Source organism: Mandrillus leucophaeus, unplaced genomic scaffold, assembly GCF_000951045.1.
Source record: "Mandrillus leucophaeus isolate KB7577 unplaced genomic scaffold, Mleu.le_1.0 Scaffold71, whole genome shotgun sequence".
In the NCBI taxonomy this organism is placed as follows: domain Eukaryota; kingdom Metazoa; phylum Chordata; class Mammalia; order Primates; family Cercopithecidae; genus Mandrillus; species Mandrillus leucophaeus.
The window spans coordinates 1,343,397-1,362,804 of record NW_012107697.1 but is presented as its reverse complement, the minus strand read 5'-3'; the positions used below and the strand labels follow the sequence as shown (position 1 = coordinate 1,362,804).

Sequence of the window (19,408 nt, the reverse complement as noted above, 5' to 3'; positions counted from 1 at the left end):
GTGTTAGCCAGGATGGTCTCGATCTCCTGACCACATGATCCACCCGTCTCAGCCTCCCAAAGTGCTGGGATTACAGGCGAGAGCCACCACACCTGACAATCTGGAGGAATCTTAAGAGACTGACCTTGTGTTTTCTACTTAGGTTTTAAGTAATTCTGAAATGATGTCAATAATACTTTCCTTCTATAACTGGATTGAGCTAACATAAATGCTGCTTTAGTCCCAATCTACAAGCAGATGAATCAGAGAACTAGCAAACTAAGTAATTAACTCTTAGTAGCAGTTTAAAGTAGCTAACAAGTATGCCTCTACATTTAATGACCTTCAGTGTATTCAGGTTGTGGGGCTGCTGTCTTCTCTTTATAGTGCTACTTACTGATATCCAATAGGAAAGAGCTTATCTTCACAGTCAGAGAGATCATTTAGAATTCCTAAGCAGTCGATTGTCATAGAGCCTGACCAAGGAAAGAAGAACTGATTAGAGGAGATAATGAGTGTCATTTTATTTTTTTGAGAGAGTGTCACTCTATCGCCCAGGCTGGAGTGCAGTGGTGCAATCTCAGCTCACTGCAGCCTCTGCCTCCGGGGTTCAAGTGATTCCTATGCCTCAGCCTCCCAAATAGCTGGGATTACAGGCATGCACCACCACTCCCAACTAATTTTTTTTAGTACAGATGGGGTTTCGCCACATTGGCCAGGCTGGTCTCCAACTCCTGACCTCCAGTGACCTGCCCGCCTCAGCTTCCCAAAGTGCTGGGATTACAGGCGTGAGATACCACACTGAGGGTCATTTTATAACTGAGGACCAGAAATTTCCCCAATGATATATACAGCCTTCCCCAATAACCAAGGCTAGGTCATACCAATCATCATGTGGATATTTTCTGGTTCCAAGCCATTGAGAAACTTCCTTCTCAAGCTGATTCCTTCAAAGTCCACAAACACTCTTCTGAAAACTTCAAATCCATTCTCAGGAACCACCTTAAATAAAACCCATGGTAGCTGTTAATAGGCTGTCCCTTTGCACATTATACTCATGATCCTGACTGTCTCAGAGTGGAAGGCACACAGCATATCTCAAAAGCATCCTTCTGTTTCACTTAGCAGGACACTTCTGTATTTCCCAAAAGAGATAGTGCCTCTAGGAACACCTAATAGAAAAGCAAAACAGTTTATCATCTTGCTATATTTTTGTATTTTTCTTTTGAATTTCTAAATAATTCAAAAAGCAACTAAATAAGCCATGAAAAGACTTGAAAGAAACTTAAATGCTAAGCAGAAGAAGCCAGCCTGAAAAGGCTATGAACTATATGATTCCAACTATGTGAAACTCTGCAAATGGCAAGACTATGGAGATAATAAAAACATCAGTGTTTGCCCAGGGTTGGGGAGAGGCAGGGGTGAATAGGCAGAGCACAGAGGATGTTTAAGGCAGTGAAAATACTCCATATGATGTTATAATGGGGGCTATATGTCATTATATATTCATCCAAACCCACAGAATGTACACCACCAAGAGTGAAAGCTAATGTAAACTACGGACTCAAGGTAATAACTATGTGTCCAGTGTAGGTTTATCCATTGTAACAAATGCACCACTCCAGTGGGGGATGCTGATAATGGGGGAGGCTGTGCATATGTGGGTGTAGGGGGTATATGGGAAATCTCTGTACCTTCCAGTCAATTTTGCTGTGAACCTAAAACTACTCTAAAAAATAGTCTTTATTTTTTTTTTAAAAAAGCAACTAAAGCTCTCTCACTTCGCCTTTGATCAAATCCCGATGTCGTTGGCAATACACTTTTTTATCATCCAGAAAGACACAGTTCTTGGCTCGGGAACACATAAAGTGATAGTTGCTGGTGCAGGATGTCAGACAGCAACCCACGGTGGCTCCTGGCTTTTGGCAGAATTCACATCTCTAAAAATCCAAAAAGAAAAGAGCCCTATTCAGATTTTCAGATGTTTTAAGACGTTTACCATCTCCTCTATAGACTCATCCCATTCTACAGTTCCTACAATTCATTTTATCTATTGGTAGTCTGTTGAATTATGTATATCAATACTTGTTGGCTAACTACCCTGATGGCACTGTGAAAAATATCAGTGAGGCCATATTCACCCACAGGAAGAATATCTGGAAACTGAGAGGGAATCCCTTGCATAAAATTTACCCATAAGGTCTTACCAGCTGCTTGCCCCTGATCACAGCCATATGCACATTCTTTAGTGATCCGTCATCATCTTCAAACACTTCCGCAGACCACAAAGCACAGTTTACATGTGTCCACTCATTTTGGCCAATATATAGCAAACGACCAGCATCCTATAAAATAGAGATTTCTTTTTTCCTAAAGAATATAATGCCAAAGGAGGTTTTCCTCGGCATTAGCTTTTCTTTAGTGAGGATAACCTCAAGAAAGCAACTGTAATTCTTTAATGCAGGGAGGCACACAGAAATCAGAATTCATTTTGCAACGTTGCTCTGTTTCCACTTCCTTCTTTTCTAGATTACTTTTTCCATAGACTGAAACTATTTTACAAATCTAGAGAATAAAAAAATGAGCTGGGTATGGTGGTTCACGTCTATAATCCCAGCACTTTGGGAGGCTGAAGCAGTAGGATCTCTTGAGCCCAGGAGTTTGAGACCAGCCTGGGCAACATAGGGAGACTCCGTCTCAACAAAAACAAACAAAAAATTAGCCAGCATGGTGGTGCGCATCTGTGGTCTCAGCTACTCAGGAGGCTGAGGTAGGAGGATCGCTTGGAAGCCGAGATTGCAGTGAGCCAAGATCATGCCACTGTACTCTAGCCTAGGTGACAGGGCGAGGCCTGGTCTCAAAAGAAAACAAACAAACAAAAAGAGCAATAGGTGGTAAGTTTATAAAAATGTGCACTGACGTCTATAAACTGTATTTCAAAGTCAGTTCTCTCAGACTGTATTTAAGAGTTTTTGGCCAGGCACAGTGGCTCATGCCTGTAATCCCACCACTTTGGTATATGAGGTGGGTGGATCGCCAGCCTGACCAACATGGAGAAACCCCGTCTCTACTAAAAATACAAAATTAGCCGGGCATGGTGGCACATGCCTGTAATCCAGCTCCTCGGGAGGCTGAGGCAGGAGAATTGCTTAAACCTGGGAGGCAGAGGTTGTAGTGAGCTGAGATCGCGCCATTGCACTCCAGCCTGGGCAACAAGAGCAAAATTCCGTTTCAAAAAAGAAAAAAACAAAAAACCAACTTTTAAAAAAAATTGTACGCTTACTATGTGTGCCAGGCACTAAATAGAGGTTTTACATACATTATTTCATTTAATCCTCACAACCACTCTGAGGAAGCATTATTATCTTCATTTTAAAGATGAAACTGAGGGTCAGAGAGGTTAAACTACTTGCCAAAGTCAGTAAGTAGGCAGTTAAGCACAGAAATGTGTTCAGGCAGGCGGCAGAACTGGGGCTCTTAACCATTCTGCTATCCTATATGAAACATAAGTTTTTTAATATGCAACTTAGATTTTATTAACTTGCACAAAATATTCTTGAGGAACTTCCATTACAAATTACTAGACATCAAGGGTTTAATTTAAGGCAAATCAGTCACCTTTTAATCAAGAAAATCAGTCATTAAAAAGCTCCAAGTGCCAAATAAATAAAAGTTTGAACTAAGTGACAAATAAATAAAAGTTACAAGTTAATAAGTTATAGGTAAATAAAAGTTATAAATTAGTAAGTTGTAAGTAAGTTCATTAAATAAATGGCACCCAGTCATCAAGTATGGACACAAGGACAAACAGTTCTTTTGGGGTATGTATTAACTAGGGCCCTGTGTCGCAAAGTACTTACATTAGCACTGTCATCACCATATGTCAAACATAAAGCACACTGTCTATTGTCTTCTATGCCTGGGGGTGGGTTCAGCTCTGGACTGTCTTCTCGACTCCTATCAGTACCTTGAAATCCAAAAGACTCCCATCAATACCTTGAGATCCAGTTAAAATTGGCAATACTATGTCTGATTTCCAGGAAAAAAGAAAACAATTAGCTTACATAGCCTACAGCCTATAAAATAACCACTTTTCAAAGTGTTCAGAGTAACGCTATCTCATTATCTATGTTACAATACTCAAGAGTATTTATATCAAGTCCTCATTAACACCTCAAGTGAAGCAAAATTAATGATGGTATTACATTTAAGGATGACCTTAAAATTCCTTTCTGATAGCCAAGTATATCTAATTTTAGTGAATTGGATTCACAAAGTCAATCGTCTGCATCTAGAGGGAAATGGGTGACGACGCTCCTTTTGGTGGCTTACTCAAAATTGGTGGTGTAGGAGGATGCAGAGGAGTTGGTGAGTCTGGTTCTCCAGGCCCTTTGGGTTTGGGAGCTGGAATAATTTTCTTCATTAAAGGAGGCTGCTCAGTGTGGCTGTTTTCCTCTCGCTCCTGCCACTGAGCATAATTATGGTCAAGTGAAGGTGGAAGCACTGCGTTTGGTAACATCCCACTGCTGAAAATAATTGATTCAACAAGCATTTATTGAACTCCTACAGTATACCTAGAACTGTATAAAATAATCAAATTCTTGATATCACCTGTTGCCCCATGTACGAGCCATTCACAGAATATAAGAACAAGTCACAGCATTTGGAAAACTGCAGAAGTACACAGAACTTAATATTTAAAAAAATATCTCAACATATGACTCTTGGTTAAACTTGCTGAAACAAATGATAACCCTATCAAAAAATCAAAAGAGGTCAGACGTGGGGGCTCACGCCTGTAATCCCAGCACTTTGGAAGGGTAAGGCAGGCAGATCACGAGGTCAAGAGATCAAGACCATCCTGGCCCAAATGGTGAAACCCAGTCTCTATTAAAATACAAAAATTAGCTGGACGTGGTGGTGCCCGCCTGTTGTCCCAACTACTTGGGAAGCTGAGGGAGGAGAATCACTTGAACCAGGGATGCAGAGGTTGTAGTGAGCCGAGATCACGCCACTGCACTCCAGCTGGGCAACAGAACAAGACCCCGTCTCAAAAAAAAAAATTAATCAAATCAAATCAAATCAAAAGAATTTACATATGGAAAATCAAGAGCAGTACAAAGCACCATTTGAACTATCAGTCAAACAGAACCCATTTATAACAAGGCCAGCTACATGGCTATATCACACATGTATTGTACATTTGTCACAATTAAACCAAGCTCCTTACAATAAAACAAATACAAAAGTAAAGAACAAAAAGGCAACTGCCTATAACAAACATTAAGTGTAGTCCTCAAAACAGCACCGAAAAGGCATTTCAACCAATTCATTTCTAGTATTAAAACCTTTAGGAAAACTGCAATCTAGAAATACGAGAACTCTCAGACTTCTAGCCGATGAGGAGAAAAAAAAAGTGATGCTAAATTCACTTACTTGCTTGATACTTTATTTGGCTCCCAAAACCTGGACTTTTTGACACTGAACCATGGAAAAACACGTTCCATTTGCTAAAATAAAACACAAACAAAATGTAAATATGTAAACATTCATTTAGATACCACATGAAAAAACTTCAAACCAGCTTCTCTGTCAATACGAGGATAATTTCAGGCCACCAAGGGAAAGATCCATCCACTCTGGCAACCTCACCAAATTCCTCTCAAAGAATCAGAGGATCAAATTAAACCAAAGATGTTTCATAGACATGACAAAGCAAAAAGCAGAAGAGAATAAGTTCATTGTATTCACAGGGTAGTTACTTATAGGTAAGCATTAAAACCATGAATTAGTAATATCATTCACCCGAATGAAGAAGGACTTGACCATGCTGTTGGCTTTTTTAATTTCTGGCTGTCCTCCATCTGAATTAATGGCTGCTTGAATGATCTTCACAATATCATCACTGAACTCCAACTGTATACAAAAACAAAATGTTAATTATTCTTAAAACAGTGTGTTCTAAAAACCATTTCCTTTTTCCTCCCTAATCATCCAGCACAGAGATCCAACAGAAAACTCGTACCCTATTTTAATGTGGTATAATACTCTTTGGCTGAGACCTTTGAGATTCAATTCACAATTAACCTGTGGCAATTAAGAGATGCCAGGCTAATGAGGTAAGAATGCAAACAAATTGGCTGTATCATGATAAATTATCCAAGCAGGTCCACAGTTTTTAATTTGGATTAAAATAAGCAAACAGCGTCTCAGGCCTGTAATCCCAGCACTTTGGGAGGCTGATGTGGGTGGATCACTTGAGGTCAGGAGTTCAAGACCAGCCTAGCCAACATGGTGAAACCCCATCTCTACTAAAAATACAAAATTAGCCAGGCATGATGGCGCATGCCTGTAATCCTAGCTACTCAGGAGGCTGAAGCAGGAGAATCACTTGAACATGGGAGGCAGAGGTTGCAGTGAGCTGAGATCCTGTCACTGCCTTCCAGCCTGGGTAACAGAGCGAGACTCCATCTCAAAAATAATAATAAAGAACAGAATATAGACCATGAGATAATAAATGATCATTTCCTATACATTCTTAAAATCATAAAATTAACAGGCATCTATCTACAAATGAAGACCTTATAAAGAAAGGCACATTATTCAGATCTGATCTCAAAAGGGGAGGGAGAACCAATTAATTTCACATTAGCATTTTCCACATCAACAGTTTGTTAGTGCCTCCTCTTAATATAAAAATAATTTTCAGAAAACTGAGATGAAAGTGAAATAAAAGAACTATTTTAAGACATTACCTTCCCTATCATAACCCTTCTTCTGAAACACAAAGCTAAAATAACTCATACGTTTTTCGGTTTCTAAAGCCATGTGACATTTCTAAATATAATACAAATCATTTTTTAATTTACTTATACTCAGCCTCATGCCCCACAGATCCAAGGAAGCTACACTGGCACTAGAAATTTTGATGGCTCGCTGTAGAAACATACCACAGATGTGTAATTCCCTTGGTCCATCTTCCTCTTGACTCCTTCCAGATCTAAAGGCTGCTGATCATCCTGTTTGCTGACCTCAGTAAGAACTGGTGGATCAGGTCCTTCGGGGGAGCTGCGGGAAGGTATACTCTCCTCTGTCTCGGGATTTAAGTCTGGAGGCTTGGCAGCCTATTGCCAGGAAAGATATGTTGCTTTTATCTAACACTAAAACCAAGGTGTCCATGCAAATTCTATTAAAATTAATAAAGATGGTACTGAATGATTCATATTCATTTCATATTCCAAAGAACATGAAAATAATCAGATTTCTCAAATAGAAAAGGAAAGTTAAAAATGAGACTGTTATGTAATAGCTTAGCTAGGCTAACTTAGGAACTTTTCTTGGTAATTTCCAAACCTAGTATGAAGAAGCTGAAACTGTGTTCAGTTCCTTTTGAGTATAACATAGAAAGCAGCTAACTTTCCTATTACAAAAAAGGGAGCTCTATTAAAAGATAAAACAGCAGCTTAGCTCTGAGTTAAAAGTGATCCATATGGTTCTTCTAATGACTACTTTATAAATGTGTAAAGTTCACAACTTACATAGACAGAAAGTGTTTTTCCAATTGATTACTATAACTGTCTCCTAACTACGAATCCTGCCTCTAGGCTCAGGTATCTCCAGTCCTTCTCCACTCCAGTCAGAATAATATTTTCTAAGAAGCAACTCTGATCAGGTTACTGTCTTGGGTGAAGTGCTTCACTGGCTCCCCATCACGTTCAGAGTATAAAGTCCAAATTTCTCATTATAACAGCAAGACCTTTGAAGATACAGCTCCTTCCCATTTCTTACTCTAAAGAAGGTCCTACTCTTGGCTCTAAATATTTTCCTAATGGTTATAGCCACAACAAGTAACTAAAAATTAAGTGAGGAGAATGAACCAAAACAAAAGAGAAACACTATGTAAAAACTACCTAAGAACAAGCTCTCAGAAAAAAAATGAGACTTGGCCTACCTGCCGGTAGCGTAGCAAATGGCTGGTAGTCCGAGAATTCAACAAAGCTGTCAGAACTTGCTTCAGAGAAATCTGCAGCTCTTTTTCAAGGGCCAGTCGCCACTCTGCAGGGTGCCGCTCAGTACAGTTCACACAAGTGTAGGCCACACTTTCTGGCAGATTAGATAGAATCTCATACATCTCATCTAAGAAAACAAAAACCTACCATGATGAGGTCCTCTGAAGAATGGGAGAGAGGAAGAAGAGGAAACTATTCCACTGAACTTACTATAAAGCCATATGTTGGGCACCACATTAAGATTCTAATATCCTCCTGGATATCACACATATTGATCTCAAAAAGTGGCATCATTAATTAACACCAATCCTGAATTTGGTTATTGAGAATCAGGTTATGGCACCCACAAAGGACAGCAAATAAATACTTTAAAGGCATATATTCAAGATAAGTGAGCACAAATGTAATACAATGCTGCTTATTCTAGAAACTAAAAAATAAATTTAGGCCGGGCGCGGTGGCTCACACCTGTAATCCCAGCACTTTGGGAGGCCGAGACGGGCGGATCACAAGGTCAGGAGATCGAGACTATCCTGGCTAACACTGTGAAGCCCCGTCTCTACTAAAAATACAAAAAATTAGCCGGGCGCGGTGGCGGGCGCCTGTAGTCCCAGCTACTCTGGAGGCTGAGGCAGGAGAATGGCGTAAACCCGGGAGGCGGGGCTTGCAGTGAGTGGAGATCGCACCACTGCACTCCAGCCTGGGCAACAGAGCAAGACTCTGTCTCAAAAAAAAAAAACTTTAGAGATTTCAAATAACAACACAACCATAATTTTAGGTTTAAAGTGCTCTAGAGGCTTATAAATGCAGTAGTACCTATAAAGAAGAAAACTGAAATAAAAAGACTCCAACCTTCTGTACCTGAAAGATTCTCACATTTGGAATGGACCCAGCGATCACACTTCCCACATTGCATCATCTTACTCTCATAGTCATCATCATCGTAACATTTGTCACAGAGAGGGCAGAAGTTTCCTGAAAGCAAAGCAAAGTTTACAGCAGTGCTTTGGCTCACGTATATGTGTTTTTATGGCCCTTGACTTGCATATACCAACCCAATCTAAATCTTCTTCTGGGATCATGAACACCAGCATGGATCTACTGTGGAATGTTCACATATCTGCAGTCTCAAGATTATTCTGAACCCCTCAAATACTCACAGAAAAGCTTCATACGCCACTAGTTTTCTTTAGTTTACTAGTTTTCATTTATAAAGGTCATAAGGTAGATTTTCAAGGTAAAACAATAGAAAAGAATGGAAGAGAGAAATTTCTCACACATTTGAAAGAAATATTTAAATATTTAAAAGGAAGTGGCAATATGGAAGTCAGAAACAGTACATGTAAGCTTTTTCCTTATTTCTAGGGCATTTATATTAGCGCTTAGAGGAGCACTTCCTAAGATTCAGTACTCTGCATAACCTTCATAAATTTTCTTTATATACAGAGATCTCCTCTATTATTTTTTACTTAATGAACTTCTTCAAACTGATCTGCTTATCTTAGTTAAAATACTGAACTTTATATGATTATCCTAAGTCAGTAATATAATAGGTTTAATGTATTAGTTATATTAATATTTTTTCTAATATAACTATTAAAAGAAAATGTTTGGGTACCAACTAAAATCACTTCTGAAATAAACAAATGTATAATATATATACCACACTTTGGGAAATATTAGCTTAGAGGATTTCTTTGTGGTTAGTTATAATGAAAAGTCCTCTTAACACTTCCCATATGAACTAATAAGACATTTCTAGTTGCTAAGTTCTAAACAGGAACTTAGGAAATGTGTCTAAATGGTATCCTTGACATAATGTGTGAGACTTTTTATTTCATTTCACTAGAGAGTCGAGTTCACCTCCAAAACACCAAGTACAACCTCCGAAAGTTGGCAAAACTGGCTTTTTGGGTACCTTTAGCAAAGAGCTTGGCGCAGTCATGGCACAGTGAGAAATCGTGAGACCACTGTGCATCCCACCCTTTGCCTGGAGTTGTGGATCCACAGCTCTTACAGCGAACACACTTGGTACAGATCTAGAAAAGAGGAAAAGAAATTCAACAGGAATTTCTTGTTTTTAATATCTTTCCTTAACTAAAAGGTTCTCAAATGCATCCATTTATAGATTTCATTTCTCTACTGAGATGATTTCCTAGTAATGAGGCAAAAAGATTGTCATACTGACATCCTCAAGCATAGATATTTGTAATACAAGTTACATAAGCCCAATAGTCACAGGACGGTTCTCTATAAAAGAGCATCATGTGTATAACTCACCCAAACTTTCTTTTTCTTTGTGGGTTTGGTGGGGTAGTTTGGTCCCAGGCACTCAGGGTGATAGCTGTTTCGGCACTTATTACACTCCAGCAGCTGCTGTAAGAAAATATAATGGCAAAATGATGAGCATCATATTACCTTCACCCAACACCTATTACTTAGCACCCCATTTCACATTTACTGGCAAGTAAGTAGAGCACACAACTGTAAGTTTTAATTTCCTCACGCATTATTTACTCCTGCCAAAGGCACTTGGTGATCAGCATTCTTACTAGGGAGATTTGACTTATTTTTGGAATTTTATTCAGTATCATGTTTTCTGCCATTGTTCCAAAATTAAAACACAAAATGGGCAACTGATGACACCCAATTAAATACTAAAGACAGACTAAGCAAAAAGAGAAATAATATAGATACAAAATCTTAACTGGAAGACAGAAATAGAGATCGAAAAAGAAAGCAATACTCTAAGCACAGTCACCCTTGATTTCCGTGAGGGATTGGTTCCAGGACACCCAGAGGATACCAAAGTCCATGGATGCTCAAGTCCCTTAGACAAAATGGTGCAGCATTTGCATATAAGAAAATGCACATCCTCCCATATACTTATTTTTTTTTGAGATGGAGTCTCACTCTGTCACCCAGGCTGGCGTGACAGACTGCACCACAGGCTGGAGTGGCTCACTGCAACCTCTGCGTCCAAAGTTCAAGTGATTTTCCTGCCTCAGCCTCCCAAGTAGCTGGGACTACAGGTGACCACCACCACGCCTGGCTAATTTTTTGTATTTTTAGTAGAGATGGGGTTTCACCATGTTAGCTCAGATGGTCTCGAACTCCTGGCCTCAAGTGATCTGCCCGCCATATACTTTAAATTATCTCTAGATTACTTATCATACCTAATACAATGTAAATAGTTGTTATACTGTATTGTTTAGGAAATAATGACAAGAAAAAGTCTGTTCACATAGAGTACAGAGGCAACTACTAATTTTTTCCCAGATATAATCAATCCAAGATTGGTTGAGTCCAGGGATACAGAACCCACTGACACAGAGGTCCAGCTGTAGTTCTATTACCAAGTTTTGTACCTTTGTAGCCTGATGTTGCCTTCCACAAACGTGACAGAATTTGCAGCGACGACAACACCAATTTTCCAGCTGGTCCTCCAGAGGGCGCTCGTTCTCCTCTAAACAAAACTTGTGGAAGGGCTCACAACAGACTTGGCAATATACGAACTATAGTAAGAACATGGGAAGATAGAAGTATGTCAAATAATATGTAGAAAAACATAATCAACCATACCCTCCTTATATACTTTGGGTTTTAGTAGTCCACTGGCATATATTTAAGTCAATACATATTCATTATAATGACTATGTAAAAAAGTACAGTATTGGGCACTGTGGGAGATTCAGAGTACTAAAGTGGTAATAACAGTGGAATTAGAAAGTAACAAAGTAAATATAATCCAAGATCTAACAGAACATGCTAAGTGCCCTAAGAGTGGTATAAACAAAGAGCTATGGGAATGTAAAGGAGTGGGGTGAGGGAAATAGGGAGGGTTTAAACGTTTTCTGTAATATACGAAACATTTCTAAGCTCTGGTTTGTCCTTTCCATTTCTATTTTTTAAAATTCATTTTTATTTTTATTTACTTATTTTTTTGACATAGAGTCTCACTCTGTCGCCCAGGCTGGGGTGCAGTGGTGCGATCTCGACTCATTGCAATCTCCGCCTCCCGTGTTCAAGCGATTCTCCAGCCTCAGTCTCCTGAGTAGCTGGATTACAGGTGCGTGCCACCACACCTGGCTAATTTTTTGAGACGGGGTTTCACCGTGTTAGCGAGGATGGTCTCCATCTCCTGACCTCGTGATCCACCTGCCTAGGCCTCCCAAAGTGCTGGGATTGCAGGCATGAGTCACCACGCCCAGCCTCCATTTCTAATTTTAGACATAAGTTATTTTCATATTGATATAGGATTTTCAAAAATACTAATTAGGATAATCTAGAATTTTCATTTGCCACAAAGGAATTATTGGGACAATTGGTCAAACCTAAATAAGGCCTATAGATCAGGTAATAGTAATGTACCAATGTTAATTTCCTGATTTGGTAATTATACCATGGTTAAATACAAGAATGTCCTTGATTTTTAAAAATACACACTAAAATATTTATAGGTAAAATGGTGTATGTCTGCAACTTGTTCTCAAATTTTTAGACAAATGTATATCTATAGGTAAAATGTGTATATGTATTTTATTTGTTATTTTGTAGAAGAGATACACACAGAGAAACATATTAACACTTAGGGAATCTGGGTGAGGGGTACCTAGAATTCTTTGTACGACTCATAGTTTTTTTGTAAATCTGAAATCATGTCAACATAAAAAGTTTAAAAAGTTTGCCTGGAATAGAGTTCATCAAGCACTGGTTATGCTTTAGGAGTGCAGTGCAGGCAGCAGGCTATTCTCTAATTCATGTTTTAGGAATCCTGTGAGATTGCTATGTACAACTATAAAGAATTTAAATCAGAACAATTATACCCTGAAAAAGAAATCTGTTTAATCCCAGAAGTTGAAGGACTGGTGCTATAAAAATAAGTTATACCTGTGGGTGGCATAAATGTAGGTGCAAAGCACTGTATTAGGAGGGAAGAGAGATATAGTAGACCCCTGGCACTTGTAGACTGAATATTCTCAGTCTCAATGATATCTGAAGCAACTCCTGCACTTAGAACAATAAGTTGTTCATAATAGGGATTAAGAGAATATTTGCTTAGTAAATGAATACCAGGCAATAATTTGTAATTTTGCTAGTAATAACTTCAAATGGCAAGTGCGCAGGGTTGAGTTTCTTACCTAGTTTGTGTCTCACTGACTGCTCAACATTCAGATTTCAACCTAGCTTGGATTTTCTTATTTTTTCTTTTTTTTTTTTCTTTTTTTTTTTTTTTGAGACAGGGTCTTGCTTAGTTGTCCAGGCTGGAGTGCAGTGGTGTGATAATGGCTCACTACAGCTTTGATCTCCTGGGCTCAAGTGATCCTCTCACCTCAGCCTCCCAAGTAGCTGGGACTAGAGTAGCTGGGACTATAGGCACATGCTACCATGCCCGGTATTTTTTTTTTTTTTTTTTTTTTTTGAGTAGAGATGAGGTCTCACTGTTGCTCAGGCTGATCTTGAACTCCTGAGCTCAAGCTGTCCTCCTGCCTCAGCCTCCCAAAGTGCTGGGATTACAGGCATGAGCCATTGCACCCGACCTGGATTTTCTTTACTACCTTTGCATACATATCTTATGTGGTAAGTAATAAGCCAAAGAGGTATCTGCCAGGAATTTAAGAACTGTAAAGGATGTAGGATGTGTCCCTTATAAATGACAAACTACTGCTTCCTATTCAAAATTGTGCACTTTTTCCTTTCTCATTGTAAAGGTGGTACATACTGCAAAAAAACTCAGAAAGATTAAAAAAAAAAAAAACAAAAAAACAGAGAAACAAATAGAGGTCACCCATAATCCAACCACACTCTTAATATTTTGGTATGAATCCTTCCAGATTGTTTTCTAGATATATATTCTAAAAACACTTTTCCAAACTAAGATGGGATTGTGCTTTATATACTATCTTGTAATCTGTTCTTTTCACTCAGTGATATGTCATGGACATCTTCCCATGTTATTACTGCAATTACTTTTGCACCAACCTAATAACATCAATCTATATTATCATCTTTAGGACTTCATATTTGCCATTATATATGCCCTATACTTATTTTAACCTATGCTCCTATATGGACTTTTGGGTTGTTTCCAGTTTTTTATTATCATGAACAATATTGAAATGAACACTACTTTATATCTACAGGTTTGCCAATTTATCTATTTACATCCATAAGTATTTGAAGTGCAATTGCTATGTTAGAGGATATACCTATTTTAAAGATAAATATATATTTCCAAATAATTCCCTCAGAAAGAAAGATTGTAACTAATCTATATTTCTTTCTACCAACAGAAAGTCCCCATTTATTCAGGATTCTTTTTTATCATGCTTTAATTTCCAGTTTTTGCTAAAAAACAGACGCCCTCCTTTCACCTCCCCCGCCACCTACCATGTATTTATTTCTAATTTTGTGAATTATCTATTTCTGTCTTTTGCCTATTTTTTTTCTGGATATCATTCCTTTTTCTTATTAATTGGTAAGAGCTCTTTGTAGACAAAGAGGCTCTGATATACAATATAAAACCACCACCAACAGCATCCCTTTTAATAGACCACTGTATAATTTTTTCTCTTATTTAGACATCTAACAGAAAGATCAGAACTCTAATAAAGACTGAATTTAAGAGAGATGGGATTATTGATCTTTTCACTCTCAATAACTTTGCTACTCTAATAGCAGATTCCTTCCTAAAATCTCTAAAATACTTCAAAACATTTCTTTAGCTGGTTTAAACAGGGGATAGTACCTGCTAAACACCAACAAAACAGACTATAGTAATTTCATCCACAGAAAAATAATCTGTGTACTTCCTGGGGTACAAAGAAGCAGGATGCCTTACCTCTACATGCCCACTACTGGCACAGAGAAAGCAAACCACCCTGGGTGTTATAGGAACAGAAGTCAAGATTCCTAAGCCTCCCATCTCCCATACATTTTCTGCTTCACAATCCTCCTGTGGAGAGAGAAAGGTCACTTAGGAAAGTTTTACAATTACACAACTTTGGATGGAAAATAAGGATGAAAAGCATAACATTAGTATGACATCAGAATGTCAGAGTATTTCATTTCAATGAGTCCAAAAATAACTGCTGCTTTAGAAAGTTTAAATCTCAGACACAGACTATTAAAAGGCTCGCTTATTTGTTCAATTCATATCGAATATATTGCAAAGATACACTGGGACTGAATTTCCCTTACAGTTTTGCTAACTCAAGGAATCATCATGGTTTGATACTTTCCATGTGAAGGAATTACTTCCTCTGATACTGCTCAGGATGGATAGGAATGTTTCATTATCTATGTTCTGCAGTCAGTTCACAAACAGTGACCTAAGAACACTGACCAAAGCTCTCCCAGCGCTAAACCCATCTGTGAATGGGAGTTCTTATTCATTTCCCCAGTTGGTGCTGATTTCCTCTTTCAACACCTTTGGTAGTAGCATTTTCTTTATTTAAAGTCTTTGACACTCAATATACTTTACGGTCACTGAAAACCTTTACCTTAAAGTCCACTCTGATCCTGTGGACTCCATCTGCTGGAATTTTTTGCTTAGAACTATTGCCATTGGAGAGAGTACTGAGGATGTTCAAAGTGCCTGCATTCTCCTGCTTATTGACCGGAGGTGGTTTTTCCTAAGGAGACAAAAGATGAATATAGAACAAAATCACACCCTATTTGCCTTCATATTTGCAACAGATAATAACACAAATGACAAATCTTATTAATAGATCTAAAAAACATGTTTCCAACATAAACAGAGAAATAATCTTCAAAAAAAAATTTTTTAAGAGATTGGGTCTTGCTTTGTTGCCTAGGCTGCAATACAGTGGCACAATCACAGTTCACCGCAGCCTAGACCTTGTGGGCTCGAGTGATCCTCCTGCCTCAGCTTCTCAAGAGTAGCTGGGACTACAGGTGCATGCCACCATGCCTAGTTGATTTTTAAATTTTTTATAGCAACTGTGTGTCACTGTGTTGCCCAAGTTGGTCTCCAGCTCCTGCCCTCAAGTGATCCTCCTGCCTTGGTCCCCCAGAGTGCTGGGATTATAGATGTAAGTCACCACACTATCTCTTTATCCATAATAAATAAAAATAGTGAAAACAAGGAAGGGTGATTTTTACAGACAAATAATTGCTAAAGGATGTTGGGGTCAAAAAATAATTATGCCAAATGGCTTTTAGAATAAGCAGATTCCTAGGCTAGAACATACAGGGCCACAAAGAAGGGAAAAGCAACAAGGAAGAGACCAAAAAAGAAACAGGCTAAAGCCTAAACTTTTTTTTTTTTGAGATGGAGTCTCGCTCTGTCATCCAGGCTAGAGTGCAGTGATGCAGTCTAAGCTCACTGCAGCCTCTGACTCACAGGTTCAGGCAATTCCCCTGCCTCAGCCTCCCAAGTAGCTAGGATTACAAGCGCCCACTACCACACCCGGCTAATTTTTGTATTTTTAGTAGAGATAGGGTTTCACCATGTTGGCCAGGCTGGTCTCAAACTCTTGACCTCAAGTGATCTGCCCGCTTCGGCTTCCCAAAGCGCTGGGATCACAGGTGTGAGCCACCGTGCCTTGCCAAGCCCAAACTTTTTTTTTTGGAGACAGTGTTTTGCTTTGTCACCCAGGCTGGACTGCAATGGTACAATCATAGCTCACTGTAGCCTCGAATTCCTGGGCTCAAGACGATCCTTCTGTCTCAGCCTCCTGAGTACCTGGGACTACAGGCAAGCGCCACCATGCCTGGCTAACTACTACTTCTTTTGTTTTTTTGTTTAAATAAAGACAGGGTCTTGCTATGTTGCCCAGGTTGGTCTTGAACTGCTGGCCTCAAACAATCTTCCCACCTCAGCCTCATTAAGTGTTGGGATTACCGGCATGAGCCACCGTGCCCAGCTAAAAGCCTAAACTTGAAATTTCTTAATTTTAAGAAATTCCACTGCCATATACATAGAAGTCAAGGATAAGGCTTTTTCCCTACAAAATAGAATACATCCCTGAGAAATGGCAGAGAAACAAATCTCTCCTCACCTTTTCTTTTGGTTTTTGTTTTACAGGGATACTTGGGCGGGGAGCCACTTTTTTCTGTTTGCTCTGCTCTGGACCTAAAAAATTCAGAATAAATTGCAGTCAGATGCTGGCAACAACTACTTTAGTACTGACTGACCTGTGAAGAAAGGGGCATTAGAAAAAAAAAAAAAAAACTATTTAAACTCTAGGCTTCGAACAGGAAATTAAAACAATATCTCCAATTTAACTGGTTTTTTGTTTGTTTATTATTATACATAATAGTTAGAAAGAGAGCTGATTTTCTTGAACTGAAGACTTAAAATCATACATTTCCTGCTTTCAAATGCTGTTTGAAACATCAGTGCTTTTTTGTTAGTACTTGTGGTTCAGCAATTCCTTCTTGCCCTCCGCACTCACCTGATTCTGGTGGTGGAGGCTGCTTTTTCTTGGGTTCACTAGGAGTGGTTTTGGGAACTTCTTTTCTTGGCGGTCCTGTAGTAGGTGGCTGAGGGGGGATGACCGGTGCTGGCTGGGAGACCTGCTTGCTTGACTTCCTAGAAGCTGGAATGGTGGCCTGTTTGGATTCAGGCCCAGGGGCCGAGACATTCCCTTCTTCACTCTTTTCCTCGACGGGCTTTCGTGGAGGAGGCTCACTACTGCTTTTCTTTGGGGCAGGATCCTCTCTTGCTGATGGGGTAGGTTTCTGACTAGAGTCCACCACGTTCTTCACAACACTGCTCTCTTTGCTCTCTTTCTTTTCACTGGTCTTAGACTTTTTTTCTTTCTTTTTCACAGCTGGGGGAAAAACAACAACATCATCTGTCTATAAGTGAGAATAATTTTATTTAAAATAGAATTACAGAGCCACCATATGATCCAGCAATCCCACAGCTAGGTATATACCAAAAGAAAGGAAATCAGTATATCAAAGAGATATCTGCACTCTCATGTTTACTGCAGCAATATTCATGACAGCCAAGATTTGAAAGCAATCTAAGCGTCCATTAACAGATGAATGGATGAAGAAAATGTGGTACATATCCACAATGGAGTACTATTCAGCCATAAAAACGAACGAGATCCTATCGTCTGAAACCACATGGATGGAACTAGAGGACATTATGTTAAGTGAAATAAGCCAGGCACAGACAGACAAACATCACATGTTCGCACTCATTTGTGGGAGCTAAAAATTAAAACAATTGAAATGATGGAGATAGAGACAGAGAGAATGATGGTTACAAGAGGCTGAGAAGGGTAGTGAGGTTGAGGGGGAAAGTGGGGATGGTTAATGGGTACAAAAATATAGCTAGATAGAAGTGAATAAGATCTAGTTTTTGATAGTACAACAGGGTAATTACAGTCAGCAATAATTTACTGTACCCTTAAAAATAATTACAAGAGTATAATTAGATTGTTTGTAACACAAAGGATAAATGCTTGAGGTAATGGACATCCCATGTACCCTGATGTGATTATTACCCATTGTATGCCTGTATCAACATATCTCATGTACCCCCATAAATTAATACACCTGCTGGCCAGGTGCAGTGGTGGCTCATGCCTGTAATTCCAGCACTTTGGGAGGCCAAGGTGAGAGGATTCCTTGAGCCCAGGAGTTCAAGACCAGCCTGGGCAACATGGCAGAATCCCGTCTCTGCAAACAAAAATTACAAAAATTAGCCAGGCGTGGTGGTGCGCACCTGTAGTCCCGGCTACTAGGGAGGCTGAGGTGGGAGGATGGCTTCAGTCTGGGAGGTCGAAGCTACAGTGAGTCATAATCATGCTACTGCACCCCAGCCTGAAAGACAGAGTGAGACTCTGTCTCAAAAAAATAAATAAGTAAATAAATACACCTGCTATGTATCTACAAAAATTAAAAATAAGTTAAAAAAAAACATTTAAAAAATAGAAGCGTAGAAACGTGACACAACATTCTCAGTTTCCTGCAGCTAAAAGTTAGTATTGAAAGGCTAAAGAAAGTTAATGCTAAGTTGATCAGGTGAAATAGGTATACTTTAATTGCTCTAGGAAATAGAATGAACTATAATTTTTATATAAATCTTAAAGACTTATTATGTAAAATTTTAAAAATATCCCCTAATACAGGAAATAGTCCAATCAACCCCCATGTACCTATTACCTAGCTTCAACAATCTACTCCCTGCGAAAGAGTTGTACTTAAAAAAAAAAAAAAAGTATTCTCTTCTACTGGATGTATACAACTACACAGCATTTAAGCAAGGAACATTTGGGGGAAGACCTTTTTAACAACACTACCTTTAGCTTGCTTCTGCAGGTAGGCTTTGGAAGGCATCCATTGTAGATTCTGACATTTTCTCATCCTAGGAAAACAAGGATTAAACCATGAAACAAATTAAATTTAGAAGAGAAGCACTGAAACAAGTGTTCATTTTG

General features: G+C 39.0%; 1 protein-coding gene across 1 annotated transcript in view; it reads right to left on the bottom strand.

Annotated features, from left to right (window-relative positions):
• The window catches only part of KMT2A (lysine (K)-specific methyltransferase 2A), a 97,809-nt gene that overhangs the window by 27,769 nt on the left and 50,632 nt on the right, over positions 1 to 19,408 (bottom strand). Inside the window, exons 10-28 of the mRNA XM_011965003.1 lie at positions 19,271 to 19,335; positions 17,408 to 17,785; positions 17,012 to 17,085; positions 15,491 to 15,622; positions 14,830 to 14,943; positions 11,357 to 11,503; positions 10,269 to 10,364; positions 9,907 to 10,027; positions 8,850 to 8,963; positions 7,931 to 8,115; positions 6,930 to 7,103; positions 5,785 to 5,895; positions 5,416 to 5,489; positions 4,312 to 4,505; positions 3,840 to 3,946; positions 2,187 to 2,324; positions 1,761 to 1,919; positions 864 to 981; positions 377 to 455 (exon numbers count right to left, since the gene is read on the bottom strand). Coding sequence (XP_011820393.1) covers positions 377 to 455; positions 864 to 981; positions 1,761 to 1,919; positions 2,187 to 2,324; positions 3,840 to 3,946; positions 4,312 to 4,505; positions 5,416 to 5,489; positions 5,785 to 5,895; positions 6,930 to 7,103; positions 7,931 to 8,115; positions 8,850 to 8,963; positions 9,907 to 10,027; positions 10,269 to 10,364; positions 11,357 to 11,503; positions 14,830 to 14,943; positions 15,491 to 15,622; positions 17,012 to 17,085; positions 17,408 to 17,785; positions 19,271 to 19,335 — 2,580 coding nt within the window. The remainder of the gene's footprint in view (positions 1 to 376; positions 456 to 863; positions 982 to 1,760; positions 1,920 to 2,186; positions 2,325 to 3,839; positions 3,947 to 4,311; positions 4,506 to 5,415; positions 5,490 to 5,784; positions 5,896 to 6,929; positions 7,104 to 7,930; positions 8,116 to 8,849; positions 8,964 to 9,906; positions 10,028 to 10,268; positions 10,365 to 11,356; positions 11,504 to 14,829; positions 14,944 to 15,490; positions 15,623 to 17,011; positions 17,086 to 17,407; positions 17,786 to 19,270; positions 19,336 to 19,408) is intronic.